The sequence below is a fragment of the Leptonotus elevatus genome, chromosome 4 (assembly GCF_054856555.1).
Source record: "Leptonotus elevatus isolate MCC_2025b chromosome 4, RoL_Lele_1.0, whole genome shotgun sequence".
Lineage (NCBI taxonomy): Eukaryota > Metazoa > Chordata > Actinopteri > Syngnathiformes > Syngnathidae > Leptonotus > Leptonotus elevatus.
This window is the reverse complement of record NC_141242.1, coordinates 1,817,486-1,839,037: the sequence shown is the minus strand read 5'-3', so window position 1 is coordinate 1,839,037 and position 21,552 is coordinate 1,817,486. Positions and strand designations below refer to the sequence as shown.

Genomic DNA, 21,552 nt, shown 5'->3' with positions numbered 1-21,552 from the left:
TTCGTTTGCTGTCAAGCAAACCAATTTCACAGTTATCGCCATACCTACTGTTTATCAATGAATTGTTTAGTATTTAATAAATACAAATAGTACTAATAATGCGTATTCGTGTATTTTTTTAGCACCACAAACACGTGGGCTTAATTCTTGCTACACTTGCGCCCTCTGGTGGGCATGAGAGCAGATGCATGTTGCTGGTGACGTCATTAAAGCCGCTAGGGTGTTTTTTTTCCCCCGGGGATTATTTTGTAATCTGTTCTGAACAAAATTCGTCTATTAAAAACGATCTAATGAAGAGTACACAACACAAAAAAAACAAACAAGATGTACGCTGATTAAAAAGTTTTTAATTGAAGACAAAAGGCACATGAAATACAACTGATTGGTCACAGTGCACCAGAGGTGAGCGGTTCACGTAAACAAAGTTTGTCCACTCGCGGGCCACTTTATTAGGTACACCTGCACAATCGAATGCCATCCACAAGGCAGCCCTTGACAAAACATCACTTTTGATTGACAGTTACATTTTGTATTTAATGAACGCCTCAATCAAAACGTGGGCAACTTGTTTGTAGTTTTGAAGGCAAAACACAAGATTCAGTCGGTAGACCAACGGTTGGAAGAAAAAAAAAAAAAAAGTAAACATGAGTTACAGCACAGGACGGTAGTGGGGAAGTAAAGTATTTGTACTTAAGTAGATTTTCAGCACGAGTAATTATTTTTCTGGATGACTTTGACTCAATACAACGATTGCTTGCTTTGATCCCAAAGTCTGTACTTTCATTTCAAAGTCTGTACTTTTATCTTTACCTAAGGACTTTTATTTAGCAGCACTTCTACTAGGATACAACCTACAAGAATTACTTGATTACTGCAATTAACTTTTCTGTTGACTTAGTACTTTTGCACATCAGTATATTTCACAGTGAGTACTTTTATTTTACCATACTTTGAGTAAAGGAGTTCTCGTAGTACTTTTACTGTTAAGTAATCAAGTACAAACCATACTTATGGACATTTGATATCTGTACATGTGGGTTTTTTTTAAGCACCTTTTTATTTTTTTACTCCTGAAAATTAGCCCCGAGGATTTAATTACTTGTAAGTAATCAAGTAAAACTACTTGGTTACTGTACTTTTTTCAGGTGGCTATACTTTTTGAGTATTCTTATTTTCTGACAACTTTTTTTACCTTTAGCCTTTGTTTTTTTTGTACTTCTACTTAAATACTGGCCGTGATTACTTTTTGCCACCTCTGTACACGAACAATCTTTTTTTTTTTTTTTTTTTGCAGTTTATTGCTAAACTCCTTCTGAAACGTGCTCCCATCAACCATTGATTATTGCGCTTTCAAAACAAAAACAAAGAATCACAGTATAACCCCTCACCCACCATAAGTCACATATAAACAAAAAGACAAGAAAAAGCAAGCCACTGTGCTTGTGTGCCTGCTTGGAGGGTGTATGTTGTAATGGAATATTGGGGGGGGGGGTTGGCCCAATAGAGAGGAAATGAGGTCTTATCAGAGCTGAGCAGGCGCTTGAAGCGCTGATCGATCTCTGGCAGCAGGGCAGACCCAAACTCGGCCTTTTCTGCAGCACCGTCGGTGTCTCTTCACAAGTAACATTCAGACACACTCGCTCGCAAGAAGGCTTACCCAAAAAAAAAAAAAAAAAAAAAAACAGTGCTCGGGGACAGACAAGAAAAAAAAACACTTTTCAGAAGAAGCTGTGAAGATTTGGCTTTAGGGTGTAGATACACAATGAAGCTAAAATTGACCTTCTGACACCCAAAAGGCCAAAATCACAAACTTGTCTGTGAGTCGTGTATATTGCACTCCAAAACAACAGCAACATAAAAAACAAAATAATAATAATAACATACACATATCTATCCATCTTCTACAGCGCTTGTCCTCAAAGAACTCACATTAACGCCTGTGGATCATTTCAGTTGACCTAAAAAGCATTTTTTTGGGTGGGGGGGCGGGGGGGGGGACCCGCAAAACACCCACACAAATACATGGAAGATCAACAGAGAAAGGCCTGAGCCGGGATTCGAACCCAGAACCTCACACGTGAGGCAGATGTGCTAACCACTAGTACTACAGGATTAAAAAACACAAAATTATTTGTGACGCTCTTTTAACGCTCTGCAGTTAAGTCTTTAAATATGTGCAAATTTTACATAGAGATCACACTCAGCGGACACTTCATTAGGTACACCTGCGCATGTATTGCAACGTGTGGAAAACGCCTTTACGAAGATAATAACGCCAAAAAGCACAGTTGTTTTTTTTTGGACACAACTGTGGACCGAGGATTGACCCCTGCGGAACGCCACATCACTTGTATTACATATGATATATTATACTTCAACCAAAGGCCGCCCGTCAGTCAAAGTTGCACATTTAGTCGTTTCTGTTGATTGCTGCTCTCCATCGACGTCTTTTTGTCTTCATTCGTAGGTATGCGATTAAAAAGCAACATTTGGTTTCCTCCTTTTGTCTCGACGTCTGCACAACCGACCGCAAAGCGACATTTGACCATTTTATAAGATAATCGATGAGAGAAAGGACGTTACGCTGTATGAGATTCAACGGTTACAATACAGGCAAAAGTGGCTCCTTCGCCGTTCCGGTGTCCCCGAGGGGGCGTGCCCATGAGGGCCGTGACGTCACGTGCAAAAGGTCAAGTCGAGCCGGTTGGATTCATTTTGCTTTTCCATTTTGCAAGATCGTCGGTAAGGCGTGATTTGTGCAATTGATTGCTCCGATCTCGTAGCTTTGCCGAGTCCCGATCCGATCCCTCGACACATCGTTAAGGCAAAAACACTTAGTAAGTCACGTGACAGTCAGATGTTAGCTACGTTAGCAACAACGCTAACCCACACATCAAAGTTAGCGAGACAAGATTATGCATCGTACGGGTTGTGTTTTTATGTCACACGAACATTAATACTGTGTCATCATATCGTGCAGCTCTATTTGTGACCTTCAACAATTGGGGACATTTAAAAAAATAATAATAATAACAATATTAGGTTATGGGGTCGATGCCACGGACTTCCGACTTCCAACACTCGCACCCCCACCCTTTCGGCGGGAGGGGGCGTCTCGGCTATCTAAAATGCTTCGGACGTCCAGACGGACGCGGCACACTCGCAGCCTCGCACCCGTCGACGGGAACCCGCAACCGAGGGGCACAACGGCGGAAGCGCAAGAACCGGGACGCGGCCCCGCACGTCGCCAACCGGAAACGGAAACGAAGTCGATGGGGGAAAACCCGCGCGTGGGAAGTCCCGCCTCCTCCGTGGCATATGGTCCAATAGCAGACTGTCGGCGTTTTTTTATGTCACGCGAACAAAACGTATCGTCGCATAGCACAGATGTTTGCGTCAACTTAAAAAACAACAACAATTCAATCTTATTTTTTGCACGCAACACGTGAACATTGCGTGATGGGAACTCGATTTTTTTCCGAAACAGAGTTTGCAACATTTCGGTGGGATTACAAACATAAGATCATAAGGTGCTATATAAATGAAGTTATTATTATTATTATTATTATTCACATTACCTTTGCAAAGGCAGCTCTTTGATGCTATTGTTGCTACTTGTGTGTACCTAATGTTTTGTCCTGTGAGTGTACGCTTAAATAGGGAACTTCAAGTGTTGACAAAAACTTCCTTGATGCCTTCATGTTATAGAAAAAAAAATAATCCTCCACAGCGGCACTTTTTTTATTTTTATTTTTATTTTTTTACTTAGTTTGTTCCTTCGAGGTTGTGTGTTAGTCAGCTAATTGCGCTTGCGTGCATAGTTTTTATTTCTTTATTTATTTATTTATACGTAAAATCAAAGTTGCATTTATCAGTGCCACGATTGTGATATATTTTTTTTTTCTCCTCCGCTGGTTTTGGTCCTTCAGTTTCATTGGCTTAACACAGTAAACACCTGCTTTATTACGCGGCGCTTTCAAAAGTTGAAATTGACGCGCGAACATGCGCCAACACGTGCCAGGCAGCGCTGACGTCTGCCGGAAGAGATATAGCTTCAGTTTCAGCAACAATTGGCAGAGAAGGTCCCCAACTCGTAAGATATTGTTCCCACCGTATGCCAGGAAATATTGCTTGAATGTGTTGCCACGCTGTGCGCGTTAAGTAGCGGTCGTTTGTGATGTTTGGGTGGGTGGGGGGGGGTATAATATCCCTTATTATTTAAGGAAACCTCTGCTTATTAGCAAACCCCGCCCCCACTTCTTAAGATTTTGTTTCCCTTGTTTTCTCCCGTGGCAATGAAAAGTGTCATTTATTGCGATTGTTGTCCACAACTATGCTAATACGCGTGGGCCAAAAACGGACCGATCCTCTACTTGGGTCTCGTTGACCCAACTTTGAAGTTAAGAAATGTGTCTTTTAGTGTCAAACAACTCGTAAATATTATTTAGATCCTTTACTTGGGTCCAAAAATGGGGTCATATTGTATAAAACAACCCAAAAAGTTGGGTCTAATTGATCCATAAAGTGGATCAGTCCATTTTTGATCCATAATTGGGTTACTTTTGACCCAACTGTTTTTTAGAGTGTACAATATCAATTATTTTTTCTTTTCTTCTCTTCATTTCCAAAAAGTGATAAAAAAAATAGTCACGCTTGACAGAAAGCTCGCGACAACAGGTATTAAGGAATAAGTTAATTAATTTCAGGGTTTTTAAGATGTGTAGGAGGAGCTAAACTATTTTAAAAATCCTACACTCTAAAAACAGTAAAACCCAATTATAGATCAAAAATGGACCATTCCACTGTATGGGTCAATTTGACCCAACTGTCTGGGTTGTTTAATACAAAATCACCCCCCCCCCTTTTTGTTTTTTTTACCCTTTTGACCAATATTTACAATGTTTTACACACTTCTTGACTCAAAGTTGGGTCAAATGGATCGGTCCATTTGTGACCCAACTGTTTTTAGAGTGTATATTTAGGCACCAAAATGTTTACATAAATCATAAAAGGTCCAACAAAAGTTGGATAGCTTACAAAAATGTGCATAGTTATGTACAAAAATTGGAATAAATGAATACAAATATTTGTTTTAGAGTGTATTTTGCCGATGTTTACCCGTCGCGGGTCGGTCTTGAGCGTGACCCCGCCCCTCGCGCAAAAATAAGCAGGTGCTTCACTGTCTTACCAATCTATAAATAGAACTATCGAGGTTAAGTGGAATGGTTAGGTCGACACAATCACTTCATTTCAGTCCGAGTCCAACAACGCGAGCGCAGACGACTGTACAACCAATCACCTGCCGGCCGGCTGACCCGCCCGTGGTCGCCGCGGTTACGCGGGCACCAGCAGCCCGTCGATGGCAAACTGCAAGCGTTCCCAGTTCTTCCAGAAGACGGTGAGGAAGGCGACGGCCAGCAAAGTGGCCACCACGTGCTGGCGGCTCCTCATGAGCGGCGCGGCGAACTTCGCGGCGGTGGAGACGCACACCAGGATGACGGTGATGATGGCCAGCATGATGTTGATGCTGCGGCCCAGCAGCACGCGGGCGTCGCCGCTCTCCAGCTGCGCCGTCTGCTGCTGCTGCTGCTGGAACTCCAGCTTGGACACGCGCGTCTGGCACGACTCCACCGCCTCCTGGTTCGCGTCATCACAAGTCAAACGTACGTTCAAAGGTGTGGAGGAGCAAAAAACTGACAATGTTGATGATAAAATAAAGAAAAAATATATCATTCAAAAATGAAATACGAAATATAAATGGATATAAAAACAACAACAAAAATAGATATCCCAGAATAAATAAAGTAAAAATAAAAAACAAGATTAAAAAATAGCTAAATATAATAACAGTAAATATAAAAATAATAATAAAATAAATGTCGAAATAAATACAAAAATATATATTTAAATAGAAATAAATATCAATCAATAAATAAAAACGCTCAAATCATGCTTCAGACGCTCTGTCAGGTCGAAATGTTATTCAAATGAGGTGGCGGGTCTTGGGTTGGGCTCCGTTGTTGCCAATATTGATATATATATATATATATATTTTTTGTTTTTCTTATTTAATTTTTTTTAAATTTTTTTTAAGGGTTTTAAAAATATATATTTTATATATTTATTTTATTATTATTTATGTATTTAATATTGGAATTATCTGTTTTTGTTTTCACTTTTATTTATTTCGTCCCGTATTTAAAATGTTGCCAGTTTTGGTCCTCCATACAACGACGACCACTCGCCTATTTGGCAATTTTTTAGAAAATGCTAAAAGGCCAAAGGTCAAAATTCACCAGCAAAAATGTATTTAATTTTATTTTATTCAACGTAGTTATGACTAGGACCTAAACAATAGTGATTCTTGAGGCAGATTGCCTATTACGGTATTTGACTAAAATAACTTTTTGGGGTCCATTAATGCTTCCAACAAATATGAATTGGGGGCAGAACATTTTGCGGTTTAACAATACTTGATCCTGCCATTAAAATAAAAACATTTGGGACGTGCCTTTTGAGATCTTACAGAACACCGTACATCAATAAATATTATTATTTATTTTTTTAAATAACAACGCAGTGCATTCATTAGGCAAAGTTAAATATGTGTTGGTGGTGGTTTTGTATTTGTATTTATTTAAAGGGCATGTTAACGCATGTTACCGAGTTTTTGCATATTTGCGACCCCTTTGGCGAAAAGCGGAATGGAAGCTAGCGACGTGCGCGCGCTCAGACGTTAGTTAGTGGTAGTTCTATTTGGTCCCTCCCGACCACCAGGTGGCGGTGTTGAAACAGCACGGAAATCCCCCACGCGCACGCGTCACTCGACAAAGAATTCATATTCATTTCCGGGGTTCCGGCTGACGTATTAAAGGGGATGGTAGCCGGAACCGAGTCTCTTGGACCTTCTCGATGAAGTTCCCCCGAGCGACCCCCAGACCGCAACGCACGACGGCCGACGTTACCTGAATGTCGCGGGCTCGCTCGTGCGCCTGGTAGGCCACGCGCTCCTCGATGCTGGCAAGTTCTTGCTTCAGGTCCGTCATCTCGTGCTGGTGAAGCTCCGTCAGGTCGTTCAGTTGGTCCTCCAAACGCGCAAACCTGAAACGTCAGCGGGATGCTTCGTTTAAAAGGGGACGCGTCGAGACGTTAGCGTCCTTAAACGTTTTACCGGCGAGGCAAAACGCGACCTGTATCGCTCCTCCTGCAGCGTTTGGCCGATGACGCTCAACTCGCTCTTGAACTGGGCCTTGATCGCCTCCATGTCCTCCTCCAGCTGGTTCTGCGCGTCTTTAATGACTCTGGCCTCCTCCAGGCCGGCCGCCAGTCCGCCATGGGCGTCGGCCTCCGCCGGCCGGCCGCGTCCCTGCGCGCCCGCCGCCAGCCCGTTGCTGTCCGCCGAGTTGGAGGCGCTGCCCGAGGAGCACTCGTCGTCGCTGGGGTACTTGGGTTTGCCCTCCAGCGAGGTGCTGCTGCTCAGCGCCTTTGCCGCCGCCGCCGCCGCCTCATCGGGCAGCGGCGCGGACGCGTCCATGGAGGTCTTCATGTTGGCGATGTTGTCGGCGCTGCCAAACTTGTTCCGGATGAGGTTGGCGAACTCTCGGGGTTTGCTGAAGAAGAAAGGGGGCGAGAGGGACACGCCGGGTCCGATGGTCTTGATCTTGTCCATGGTCGGGTGCCGGCCGCTGCCCGTCATGTCCCTCAGCAGCTCCCGGCGGGACTCCCTGGGTATGGTGCTGTGCCTGCCGCTGGACGGCGGCGCCGGCGCCGGGTTGTGAAGTTCGCCGTCCTTGATCTTGCGGTGATATTGCTCCAGCTTCTTCTGCATTTGGGCGATGTTTTGCGCCGACTTCTGGTTCTTCTTCTCAAAGACCTGCTTGATGCGGCCCACCTGCTGCTTGTCGGCGCTGTTCACCAGCTTCAGGTACTCGGCCACGTTGTCGTCCCGCGCCGTCTGCTCGATCTTCAGCTGCTCCGTCACTTTCAGGATCTTCTGCTGGAGGTTGTCCAGGCAGGAGCGGCTGTGCTGGACCTCCAAGGACGGGGACGGGGACGGAACCGCATCGCTCCGGTCCAGGTCCAGGTTGTTCTCCGAGGAACCTCGACGCATGGCCGCCGGCAGGCTGAGAAAGCTGCCCTCGGTACTCCGGTCCTGCAACGTCAGAAATTCATCATCAACTGGGAATTTTTAGTGCCGCAACTTTATTTTTAGGGCTGAGGGAAAAAAGTCGACTTTAAAAATAGGTCAACTAAAAAAATGTTGACCTCGAACCTCCGCCAGAACCATGTTGTGGCCGTCCATGTTTTATCGTCGCATTTTTATTTTTTATTTTTGAGACACACGCAGTATTCAATGGTGGCTGTGATCTGATCTTTATTTCTTCTGTTAGTCCGCCATCTAGTGGCCGAATAATAAATAAAAAATAATAAATAAAACCCGCCACTGACTTAGTATTACTACTTAGTGGGTTTTTATTCACGACAATAGAGCACAATGAGCTTCCCCAGAACAAAAGGAAAAAGTTCTGAACATCATAAAAAGCACTTGGGCTGTAATTATTAATCCAAAATATAACCTGCCACTCGATTTTAGGTGTTCATCACTTAACCAGTAGAGGGCAGTCATCCACTAAACATGCCCAGAAGAAGACAGGAACTGGAATTTAATAGTTATTGACCTCATGTAGCTAGCAGCTAGCTCTAACCTTGATTACGCATTGAATAATGTTGACGCATCGTCTGGGACTTTGATATAATGATGTGTGTGTGCGTTAAGTGTTTATTTACCTTAAGTGGTCATCGCTAGCGCGCTAATGCTAATCGCGATTGCTTAATTTTGTTGGTGCTTGATAACGCATATGTATAGAAGATAATAAAATTGTTAATCAATTCAGTTTACTTCCAATCTTAGTGGATTAACACAAAAAGATAAAAACCGGGGGGTTGATTACGCAATGGAATAATTAATAGGATAATTTAGGGCTGCTCGATTATGAAGAAAATATTCATCACGATTATTTTGGTAATAATTGAAATCACGATTAGGCTGGTCATTTATTTTTGGGGTATGAAACAAGAAAATGTTGAGACGTAAAAATGTTGAGACAAATCAAATTCTTAAAAGTTCAACTTAAAATGTTACTTTTGGACCAGACAAAATTTATGAAATTAGTTATTTTAAAATGTAAAAAAAAAAAGTGCAGATGTATAAATTTAAACAAAAATTTGTATTAATATTTATTTTATATCTTTTTTTACCATTATACAAATTTTGTAATTGTGGAGTGTAATAATTGATTTGAAAAAGATTCGATAGTGACAGCCCTATTTATTTTACAACAAAATTAAGATTGAACAAGTGTTTTTGATGACAAAAATCTTTTTTTTTTCTTTTTCTTTTTTTCTAAGAGCTCAGTATTGTTCATTCGGAAATGTCATCATCATTGCTCTTTTATTTTTATTTATTTATTTATTTTTTGTGTGTGCGTGCGTGCGTGCGTGTATTTGTTAGCTCACCAGAAAACCTATTAGAAAAAATCTCATACCGTTCACCTAAACCGAAAATCTGCTGCCCTGCCGACCATCTGGCTGAGAATGCAATGCTCTTATTGAACGCATCTGTCTGGCTGAGGATCAAATCCCGTTTGCTGATAATACGCCACGCGGGTGACAAATGTGAGCTAATGGCTATTAATGAATGCGCAAACAATTGGAGCGTGCGCGTCTAAAAAGTAGGTCAGCCATCGTGTCAATCAACGGCGCTTGTGAAATCTCTTTCGTTTGTCCCGCAAAGCAAGCACGAGTTAATAAATAAGTCGCGCACAGACTGAGGAAGCGAAACCCGACCGAGGTCGAATCCTGCGAACGCGCGTCTGACTTGACAATAGCAGAAAAAGTGAAGAGGAAGTTAAGAAAAGCAGCAGAGTGAATTGAATTCGGTTCAGCCGGCCGAATAGGACCGACTTCTCTTTTTTTTTCTTTTTTTTTTTTCCTTCTAGAGCTCAGTATTGTTCATTCGGAAATGTCATCATCATTGCTCTTTTTTTTTTATATATATATATATATATATATATATATATTTATTTATTTATTTTGTGTGTGTGTGGGGGTGAGTATGTGTATGTGCGTGCGTGCGTGCGTGCGTGCGACTTCTCAATAGCGGTCTTTGCCACTTGCGGTGAAGCGCGGGTACTTTTTTGCCACGTCTGCAATAATAATCCGATCTCGTGTTGTACAAGAAGCACCCCGCGGGGGGGGGGGGGGGGGGGGGGGCTCGCAAAGCCGCCGCAATCCTCAAACAAGTGTGCTATTTGCAACGGAAATAGGAACGCACCGACGGCCAGCGACTGGCTCAGACTTTTAAGCGCTCGGTCCTTTCTGTAGCGACACGTGACATTTCAATGACGTCTCGAGTGGCGCCCGCAAACCCGCGCACTCGCGCGCGCGTGACTGCAGCACGCCGGCGGCCTCGCGAGACGGACGGCAGCGGCGGAACCTGCTCACATGCAACAAAAGCAAAAAAAAAAACATTTCGTTGACATTCAAATGTGCGCCGCTTCTGACCCCCGCAACGATGTACGTTGCTGCGTTCGGTTCCCGATTGGCGGCAACACACAGATGACGTCATTTAGTAACCTTGCCCTGAAAGATGAATTCTCCTCTACTTGGGTCTCGTTGACCCAACTTTGAGTTAAGAAATGTGTCTTTTAGTGTCAAACAACTCATAAATATTGGTTAGATCCTTTACTTGGGTCCAAAAATGGTGACCCCATTTTTGGACCCAAAAGTTGAAATTGACGCGCCAACATGCGCCAACACGTGCCAGGCAGCGCTGACGTCTGCCGGAAGAGATATAGCTTCAGTTTCAGCAACAATTGGCAGAGAAGGTCCCCAACTCGTAAGATATTGTTCCCACCGAGAAGAGAGAGAACGCATGCCAGGAAATATTGCTTGAATGTGTTGCCACGCTGTGCGCGTTAAGTAGCAGTCGTTTGTGATGTTTCGGGGGGGGGGGGGGGGGTATAATATCCCTTATTATTTAAGGAAACCTTTGCTTATTAGCAAACCCCGCCCCCACTTCTTAAGATTTTGTTTCACTTGTTTTCTCCCGTGGCAATGAAAAATGTCATTTATTGCAATTGTTGTCCACAACTATGCTAATACGCGTGGGTCAAAAACGGACCGATCCTCGACTTGGGTCTCGTTGACTCAACTTTGAAGTTAAGAAATGTGTCTTTTAGTGTCAAACAACTCGTAAATATTATTTAGATCCTTTACTTGGGTCCAAAAATGGGGTCATTTTGTATAAAACAACCCAAAAAGTTGGGTCTAATTGATCCATAAAGTGGATCAGTCCATTTTTGATCCATAATTGGGTTACTTTTGACCCAACTGTTTTTAGAGTGTACAATATCAATTCTTTTTTTTTTTTTCTTCTCTTCATTTCCAAAAAGTGATAAAAATAGTCACGCTTGACAGAAAGCTCGTGACAACAAGTATTAAGGAATAAGTTAATTAATTTCAGGGTTTTTAAGATGTGTAGGAGGAGCTAAACTATTTTAAAAATCCTACACTCTAAAAACAGTAACACCCAATTATAGATCAAAAATGGACCATTCCACTGTATGGGTCAATTTGACCCAACTGTCTGGGTTGTTTAATACAAAATCACCCCCCCCACACTTTTTTTTTTTTTTTTTTTTACCCTTTTGACCAATATTTACAATGTTTTACACACTTCTTGACTCAAAGTTGGGTCAAATGGATCGGTCCATTTGTGACCCAACTGTTTTTAGAGTGTATATTTAGGCACCAAAATGTTTACATTATCATAAGAAAAAGATGAATTCTCGCGGTATTTGTGAGTTCGCAAACTCCCGAGAAAACATCTTGCGACGAGCCCGTTCATTTCCACTGGTGGTTCCGACCAATCACAGAGCGACATTGTGTTGGGGGGGGGGGGGGGGGGGCGGGGATATGCAGCTGCGACGAAACCAGGAAGCGCCGACACCGAGGGAAACAAACGAACCTAACATGGACGACGAACGTCGTTGCAGAATCACACGCCGTTTTCTTTGTTGAATGTTGAAAAGCGGCGCTTCGTGCATTTTTATCTGGTCAAGACGTTCGTGCTTTTTCTTCTCCTTCCTAAGACAAGACACCAAAGACGACGTTGTTTTCATCCGTTGCCGCCTCGTCCAATTAGCTCGAAGTATCGTACAGAATGTCCCGCCTTTCCTGAGCAAATCCCAGATTGAAATTTTGGAGGTTAGGTTAGTCATGTTTTACCTTTCGCAACTTTAGGTACCGAACCAAACTGCTGCTATGCCAAAAAATGATCCCTTCATTTGGTCTCGTCCCCAAACACAGTCGGTGTCTCAGTGGAGAAGATGTACAATTTACAGTAGCAGTAGTTTGCATACCCAGCCACTTCATGTCGGACCACCCTCGACTCTTTGGGTACCGTCTTGTGCATTTAGTCGCCCGTTGGAACGGCTCCAAAAGGACTCGGGACCAAAAACAGGACGGCGGAGATCGCTGAACCAGAAATTGTGGTTCCCCCGAAATGTTGCAGCTCTGTTGGTACTTTTGGTAACACAATGAAAAACGCCCTCAAGTTATTTGGTGCTGATCTTTTTTTTTTTTTTTTTTTTTTTTTTCCGCCTTTCACAAACTGTTGTCAACAGGATTGCCTTTATTTGCGCTTGGTGGGTTGTTTTAAAAGGTAAGCCCCGCAGGCTCCTCATGTGAGCAAACAGGTTGGACGGGAAGGACGCGAACGCCCGCAGGCAGCAAAGGGGGAGGCGGCTCCGTCTCGATGATGTCAGCGCACATGAGGCGGCTTAGCTGCGGACGGAGGACGGATGGTGACAAAGTGGGCCCTTTTTTTTTCCTGCGCGCCGGCCGAGAGAAAGAGCCTTGTGTGTTGCGCAAGGACAAGAACGCAGCACAGAGAAGGAAAAAAAGGTGACGGAGGCTGAAATCTCCCGAAGGCACGCGTGCTTCTCCGCCTCGGCCGAAACGATGTGCCGGATAAAGATGACGTCAAAAGTGATGGCAACAGTGCGAGCGTTGTGGTTCGAAACCAGATTATTTGCTGCGTTCTTTGCTCGCAACAAGTTTGGCGAGTGCAAAGTCATGAGCGAGTAAACACGCAATTGGAATTGCAAATTCGAACCTTAATGCCTAAAGTGAATGAGATGGAAATGTCCCCTTCGGTTTCTGTTTGGAGGGCAGCATTTCCCAAACTTGACCGCAGGCTCTTTTGGATTCATCGCACAAAAAACACAAAAACTTTCACCGGCGCCGTTGGCAGCCAAAAGTGTGACGCATCTGGACCTCTAAATATGAGGCCGTGGTCCTCAGTTGAAAAATGGGCGGTGCCCTCTTCAGAGGGGGGATGAGATCCTGATTGAGGGGTTCAAATATTTGGGGGTCACAAAAGATCTGGCAGGTGGACTGGTGAGCGTCTGCAGTGCTTTGGTCTGTCGTGGTCAAGAAGGAGCCGAGCCTCCGTCCCCGCAGTTCTCACTCTCAACTATGGTTATGATTCTTTGGGTCGTGACCCAAAGAACAAGATCGCAGATACAAGGGACCAAAACGAGTTTCCTCCGTTCTTAGAGGTAAGGTGAGTAGGTTGGCGATCTTGGAGGGGCTCCAGAGTAGAGCGAGAGAAGCCAGATGAGGTGGCGTGGGCATCTGTTTAGGATGCCTCTACGCTGAGGTGTTCTGGGCACGGCCCACCAGGAGGAGGCCCTGGACAGACCCTGGACACATTGGAGAGGCCGTCTTCTGGCTGGCCTTGGAACATCTCTGGATTCTTTAGAAAAAACTGGACGAAGTGGTTGGGGAGACGGAAGCCGGAGCTTTTGGTATTAAAAGAGAAAGAAACAACAAGAAAGAAACAAGATCAGGTACAAGAGACCAGAATGAGTTTGCAAACTGAAATGAGTTTCCTCCTCCGTGAGGTGTCCCGGACCTCCATTCTTAGAGGTAAGGTGAGTAGGTTGGCGATCTTGGAGGGGCTCCAGAGTAGAGCGAGAGAAGCCCGATGAGGTGGCGTGGGCATCTGTTTAGGATGCCTCTATGCTGAGGTTTTCTGGGCACGGCCCACCAGGAGGAGGCCCTGGGCAGACCCTGGACACATTGGAGAGGCCGTCTTCTGGCTGGCCTTGGAACATCTCTGGATTCTTTGGAAAAAAACTGGACGAAGTGGTTGGGGAGACGGAAGCCTGAGCTTCTGTGTTTTAGGTTTTGGTATTAAAAGAGAAAGAAACAACAAGAAAGAACAAGATCAGGTACAAGAGACCAGAATGAGTTTGCAGACTGAAATGAGTTTCCTCCAAGAGGGCGTGGCCCAGACTGTCATTCGGAGCTAGAATTAGCCTCTGCAAAACTTTCTTGAACCGCTAATAAGTCCCGGTCCCGCTGAAGTGCAGATTTGTTTACATCAATCCCGTTCCGTCGAAGTTGTCCATTATCTGTTTTGGACCTTGACCCAGTTTTTCTGACTTGGAGGAACACTTGTTGACCAAAACATCTCAGCCTGCTGCTGTCCGTTTTTGAAATGAAAACCGCCAGGCTCCCCGCTGCCATCTGCTTCCTGTCCTCCGTTTGCATCGACCCCCCCCCCCCAAAAAAAACCCCTCTTAATCCTCTGCCCTCACCCGCAGCCCCCCCCCAGACCTCCTCGCCATACCTCATCAAACAAAAATGAAAAGTAGGCCAGTTCCTCGGCAGAGATACGAGAGGACATTGTTTTCCCTCTCGGTGCGGCTAATTCCTTTAGCCGGGCGGCTTCAGCCGCAGGCACTCAAATTCAACTCAGCCAGGCCCGAGTAGTAGAAAAGAGGATCATTCATTTAAAAACACGCTGGGCTTTTTTTTTTTCCTTCTCAGAAAATGGATTTCATAGTAGCGCATATGCTGTAAAGCCCTCATTTAGCATTTATAGAGTCATGAGAGCGGCACATATGATTCTTCTTGCTTTGTTTGGACTACAAAAAGGCATCAGGACCCCCCCCCCCCTCCCCCGCGCCCCCCATCCACCCCCACCCACCCAATAGTCCGGGTACGTCTCCCACTCAAAGCTTGCGCCAACGGCGATCGATCATCAGACGACGCCACGGACTTTCGTCTATTTTAAGCTCACTCGTATCTGTCCGAGTTCATCGGCGCTTGCGGCGTGAGCCTGCACACTGCCTTTGACCTTTGACCTACAACAGCAATAAGGAGAATTTCAGAGTTGGAGACCGGGCCCAGGAGATCCTTTAGCTCCACAACAGCACAAATAATTAAAAAATAAATTTGAAAGCTTCTATTTAGTATTGCGTAACATTTTTCGTCCACCTGTGACAGTCGGTTCTCAAAAACAAACAACTTATGTCCACCATGAGGCTGGGGGGGGGGCAAGTGGGGGCACCCCCTCACCTCATCCCTGTGCAAGGCCCCCCCCCCCTAACCCCCAGTGCCTCCACGCTGGCCCAAATAACACTCGGCGTCTGTCCACCAACACCATGACCCAGTTATGAAGGTCCCACATCATTCTCTGGGCACCACTTCCTCTTTTTGGTCCAATCAGATTTCAGATTTCTCTGTGTTGCCAAGATCATCTAATCTGCCTCAGTTGGCCCAATGGAACTTCATCTTCACGAGCAATGGGACTTTTTATTACAGTTACTGAATGCAAAAAAAGGAAAAGGAAAAAAAAGAATGAATAATGAAAGAAAAAGGAGGAAAAATAAAAAAAGAAAGAAGAAAAAAAGAAAGAAGAAAAACAATTACTGAATGCATAAAAAATGCTGTTCACAGCTGATCACTATCCGAGATATTGCATTGTTTTTCACAATTAGTTTTTATTATTTATTTATTTATTTGCTAAAATGGCGTTTAACTTAAATGAAATGGTTATCTAGCGCAATTGCAACATTTAGTTAGCTAGCTAACTCTGATAACCCGCAAATACATCTTCCCTTTGGATAGCCGCTTTAGAGTGCCTCGTTGTCAAAGCGTGATTACTTGCAACATCATGTGGAGAAAAGTTGGAATACCAAAGATGTGGGAGGAGTTTTGATTTATTGAATTTTTTATTTTTATTTTTTTTTTAAAGGCTAACTTTACAGTCAGTATGTGTGTAGGAGCTTTGCACTGGCGCGGCCGCTTTCGAGCGCCTCGTTGTCAACACCGAGTGTGTGCCGAACGATGACGTATTCTCGTTCAATTGTTTTTTGGCATATCGATTGTGGAGCGCTGTATCATTTGTGACATGATAGCGCTGGTATGATGACGTCAGCGGTCAAAGTCCGGGCAACAAGTGCACGAACCGCCGCTCTGCGGTGTCGCACCGACAAACATCCGTTAACAGCATTATCGTGTTTGCATTTAAAGTCGGTCTCGGATCGCTGGCGATCAATGAGAGGCACGAACGATTCCAGCGCCGCACATGAAAGAACGCAAATGAGCATCAGCGCGCTCAAGTGGAATGACGCGAAAGTGCCGCCCGCTGGCAAGCGCGCACGCACGGAATGTGCGCTTAAACGCGCTTGTTTGTGGTTCCCACATTGGCAGGAAGCACCAAAACAAAAGCGGTCGATCCACCTTGTGAATGCGGGCAGCCAAGATGAGGAAGTGCGGCTTCTCACCGCTGTAATCGGGTAAAACATCTGATGCCCGTTCGCGCATACGTCATCTTTGCACAAGTGTGGGAAATTAAGTGACGCTGCATCAAGTCGGCCAAAAAAAAAAAAAAAAAAAAAAGTCGTCCAGGCGCCCTTTGAACATCAAGAAAAACCTGGCGGCCCGCTGGTTTAGAAAACACAACAGCCGTGTGACGGACAACGTTATAAAAAACACAACAATAGACAAATCCAGGAAATGGTCGACTTTGATTGCCTGTTGCCGCGTACATTTTTGATCGACTGAACACGCTCACAGCCAGAGGTGGCAAATCCGGGTCCAGAAAGTAAAATCCCTGCCACAGTTTGACTTTAGCCCCAGGTGCTAGCTAGCTAGCGAGCTAGCACCCTAGCTAGATCCCACGGTGCTCGTTTGCCTGCTAGGGAGCTAGTTAGCTAGCTAGCTAGCTAGCTAGCACCTGGGGCTAAAGTCAAACTGTGGCAGGGATTTTACTTTCTGGACCCGGATTTGCCACCCCTGCTCACAGCTGATCAACGTCAAATTAGGAAGTAGGAAAAGAATGGCCCCAATTGCCAATGCACATTCCAGCCCTTTAATTCAACGTTGGGAGAATCACGCTGAAGCCGCTGTTGGCCACGGCTCACACTCACAACGCAAGCTTGCAGGCATCCTGCAGCACCCTCAGGCTCCGCCTCTTAAAAGGCACACGCATGTACACATACGTTCAAAACATTCATTTGCACCCGTTTACAATGGCTGACCAGCAAGTCGACTGTCTCCCGAAGACAGCTGGGATCGACAAAAATGGCAAAAATGGCTGGATGGAGGTTTTTCTGGTATGAGGTTTTCCTGGTATGAAGCCCCCCCATCCACCCCCCCCCCCGGCATATTTCCATAGAAATCTCCACAAGCAGCGGCATTTGCACTCATTTGAATAAAGCGGATCAAAACTGCAGAGCTGGGGGAGCATCCGGGCCGGCGCTCGCTCGCTCGCTCGCTCGCTCGCCCGCCAAGATGCAACAAACCGTCGCCTTTCCAGCAGAGGAAGCTCGACCGTCACGCTTTTTGCAATTCCCTCGGACCGCTTGTCGCCCGCCGGCAAACGGCAGCGGGGAGTCTCCGCTCAACAGCTGCTGGCAAAACCATGAAAATCAGAACCAATTCAACATTTGCAAGCAGGGCAGCAACAAGTTCGCTTCGACTATTGAGGAGGATTTACTTTAGGGCCATATAAATAAACTGGACTTGACTTCTAGCGTTAAGTGATTCTAGCATGTACACAATTACGCAATAATGTTACATAGAAAAATTAACAGAGGTGGCAAAACCAGGTCCAGAAAGTAAAAAAACCCTGCCACGGTTTGGCTTTAGCCACTGGTGCTAGCTAGCTAGCTAGCTCCCTCGCAGGTAAACGAGCATCATGGGAGCTAGATAGCTAGCATAAAGCCAAACTGTGGCAGGGAGTTTGGTTTTAGCCCCTGGTGCTAGCTAGCGAGCTCCCTAGCATGTAAACGAGCACCCGAGGAGCTAGCTAAAGAGCTCGCTGGCTAGCACCGGGGGCTAAAGCCAAACCGTGGCAGGGTTTTTACTTTTCCGGATCTCGATTTTTGCCACCTTTGAAAATGTGCGAGTAGTTACATTGCGCAACACAAACAACACCTTCGCACGAGGCTCATCAACAAAACTAGCTAGCATGCTAGCCAAAATAGCACACGAGCACAAACTGTTGAAACAGGAAATCACATATAAAGTTGTGCACTAGCGCTTTACACAAACAAATCATTTTAATAGCAAAATTCAACTTTGAGTGAAAAACTCCATTTTTTGCTCCGAAGCTTTGGCGGAAATCAACGCTAACGCTTGATGCTAATGCTAATACATCAAGGGATTGTTCATCGACTTTAAACCCGGCAGGGTTCTAAGGCCTGAAGACTCGGGTCAATTAGCGGATCCCAGAGTTCAAAGTAAACATGGTGAAACCGCGTTTAGCAGTTATGCTGCACGCAAATGGAATAAGCTGCCAACAAACGTGAAGTCAGCCCCAAATGCAAATGCTTTTTAATCCAGCTTAAAAATGCTTTTATTCTACCTGTGATTAAAGCCTTTAAGCATTTTTAAATGTCTAACTCGTTTTGTGATTTGTAAATGTTTTTTTAATGCCAGTGAACCTTCTTTTAGTATTTTTTTTTTCTCTCCTTTGACTTTAAATGTTGCTTTTTTTTGTGAAGCACACCGAGTTACGCTCTGTTACTACATAAAACTGTCTTGCCGTAAAAACTGACGACTCGATCGACAGGATAATCAATTCTAAAATGATTCGATCGTAACAGACCTACTCGAGAATACTTTCAAAATTGCGTTTTTGTCATTTTTTAACCGTTTTATGCGTGTGGTAAAACTATCACAGATTCGTTGTTTTTTTTTTCTTTCCACCTTGTGCGCGGTTTGCTTCTGGAACGCGTCGTCCACGATTAACACCGGGAAGCCAACACAGCTGATGACTGCGGCGTAAACAAAAGTTGCTGATGACACGCTTTTAATAAGAAGAGCGTTCTATTTATTGTCATTTGTGCGACGTCGGCACCGCGACGAAGAGGCACAAGAGGGCAAATGAGCCTCTGGGAGACAAGACGGACGGACGGACGGACGGACGATGGGGGGGGGGCAGATGGACCTCGAAAAGGGGAACTCGTTTGGTCATTTGTGCCGCACAATTTTGTTTTTGGGGAAGGAACAACATCTCGGGGGGGAAACTCATGGAATCAAGGCAAATGCAGCAAAATGTATCATTTGAGAGACAAACGGCAACAAACACAAATTGTTTAACTTGATGTTTGATCTTGTTTAGTTTTTTAAAGAGAAAGCCAGGAGAGAGAAAAAACCCGCCATCTGGAATCCATACACTTGTTCTGTACAGTGGGGCGGACCTGCACTGCATCACACTTGACAGCTGTTTCTAATATTTTTGTTTCCTTATCATCGCTACGTGAGATTTCGCCCTCACTGCAATTCTGGGCGTGAAAAAAATTCACAGTTTTCCCACAAGTCAACATTTTGACAATAAAGTCATACGTTTAGATAGGATATACATTTACCTCATCCTTTTAATAATTTCTCAACATATGCAGCCATTTCTCATCCACTACAAACTATTCATGTGTCCAAATATTCACAAAATTCAGGACTCTTCACATCCCAAAAAAGTCATAGCTTGCCCACAAAAAAAAAATGCTGATTCAAAACTTCAGACGTTCCACGTATTGACACGGTTCAAACTTCCAAATATTCACAAAAGTCAAGACATTCTTCCCATTCAAAAATGTCCGTTTGCCCACATTTTCCCAATGAAATTCCCAAACTGAGATATTTGACACATTAACCTCCTCCTTCCACATTTCTTGACCAATTCAAACCGTTCCAACTTCAGGCCTCACATTCGACATTACAACAATTCCACTTATTCTGTAGATAACACATAACTTCATTCTCGAGTTAAGATTTATCTTTGGAAAGGTTGAAACGTACAAATATTACAAAACAATAAGTGCACCATATATAAACAAACATTCTCTTTTAGTTTGTGTGTTCTATTTGTAAATACACAACAAAAAGTCAAAGTTCAACTAAACAACATTTGGAGCTTTTTTGTGTGTAAGATTCCCCATTTTGCACACCAAACCAAAACTACTTTCAATAAATGGGGTATATATATTTAAATGTTCACCTCTAATTCACTAATTCTCAAAACATTCAAACTTAAATGCTCAAAATTACAAAAAAAAAATAAGATATTCTTTTTCCTTGAGGGCATCCCCAAATGTGGGAAGAAATTTGACTAATTCAAATCCATCCGTTTACATTTTTTGAATTGTTACTTCATTTCTCAACATTGATCAACTTTATCTTGTAACAAAGAAGCTGATGTTGCCATTTAACACGAATGATCCCTTTGTGAGCCAATTTGACATGACGTCACAGCAAACTAAGAAACCCTTGAAAACCCCCCAAAATGTTCCCTATCTCGACTCTTTTCCCTCTACTCAATTGCCCGAACCTCCAGTTCGGGAATGCGATGCCGATCTTATTGAACAAAGTTGAGTAACTCACTCCGCTTGCTTGGCGCATGATCTCAAAAAATTGCTGTTTTCCGACGTTTTGGACTCGAACGTGAACGCGGCGCGCTTCGCGCCTGTTGTCGCTCGTTTGTTACGTTTTCGCACATAAAAAAACAAAACAAATGATGACATAAAGTGTCACAAATGACTTGACAGCACACGCCAGACGACAACAACAACAACCAAATCAACTCACCATCCGGCTACTGAGGTGTTTCTCCACTTCGGATAAACTCCGCACGGACACGCTGGCGCTGGGCATTACAATCCCGCAAATGGCCGCCAAATTAATATGAATTTACAATTTGTGGCGACCATGTTTGTGCGGTCGCACCCCGACTCTCGCTTTGAGTCTTGTGTGTGCGTGCGTGTGCGTGTGTCTGCTTGTGTGTTGAACACGCATTCTGGCAACTCTCTTGCACGTACGGTGAATGTGTGTGAAACAAACCCCGCCTTTGTGCGCGCGCCCGCGCCGCGCCTGCGCGTGCCCGATCTCTTTCGACACGATTTACATTCTCAAGCGTGTTGCTCATCGCGAGACGCTAACTTGTTTGTCTGCTTATCAAGCGTAAGAAGCGTTCATGGCGGAACAGGAAAAAGACTTTTGGTAGCCGTGACCGCAAATGTATAGGAAGTGAGTAATGACTATTTTTGGTGGACTCGAGGTGAGCTTGGATCGTGTCTCGCAGCGGAGAGGTCGTAGGTTTGAATTCTCTGCTTCAAAAAAAAAAGAAGAAAAAAAAAAGTCATGTACTTTTAAGGCAGGGGAAGAAAGCGCAAATATTTGAGTTATCCAATCAGT

At 44.4% G+C, this 21,552-nt stretch overlaps 1 protein-coding gene across 2 annotated transcripts; it reads right to left on the bottom strand.

Moving 5' to 3' along the window:
- Positions 1-327: 327 nt before the first annotated feature.
- LOC147174963 (transmembrane and coiled-coil domain protein 3-like) lies at positions 328-21,139 on the bottom strand. Of its 2 annotated transcripts, none has more exons than XM_086074182.1 (4): positions 20,947-21,139; positions 7,191-8,152; positions 6,966-7,101; positions 328-5,637 (listed from the first exon to the last, which is right to left on the bottom strand). In XM_086074182.1, the coding sequence occupies exons 1-4, from the start codon at positions 21,010-21,012 to the stop codon at positions 5,335-5,337; spliced, it is 1,467 nt and encodes a 488-aa protein (XP_085930308.1). In that variant the 5' UTR covers positions 21,013-21,139; the 3' UTR covers positions 328-5,334. The 2 variants fall into 2 exon arrangements, with proteins under 2 accessions (XP_085930308.1, XP_085930309.1); XM_086074183.1 differs by lacking the exon at positions 20,947-21,139 and adding an exon at positions 20,743-20,820.
- Positions 21,140-21,552: the final 413 nt, after the last annotated feature.

Excerpts from the sequence above, each read along its gene's own strand:
- LOC147174963 (XM_086074182.1), bottom strand. The coding sequence starts at position 21,012 with ATGCCCAGCGCCAGCGTGTCCGTGCGGAGTTTATCCGAAGTGGAGAAA. Across the intron at positions 7,102-7,190 it reads CTGCAGGAGGAGCGATACAG|GTTTGCGCGTTTGGAGGACC; the intron begins GTCGCGTTTTGC and ends CTGACGTTTCAG. Across the intron at positions 5,638-6,965 it reads AGCGAGCCCGCGACATTCAG|GAGGCGGTGGAGTCGTGCCA; the intron begins GTAACGTCGGCC and ends GACGCGAACCAG.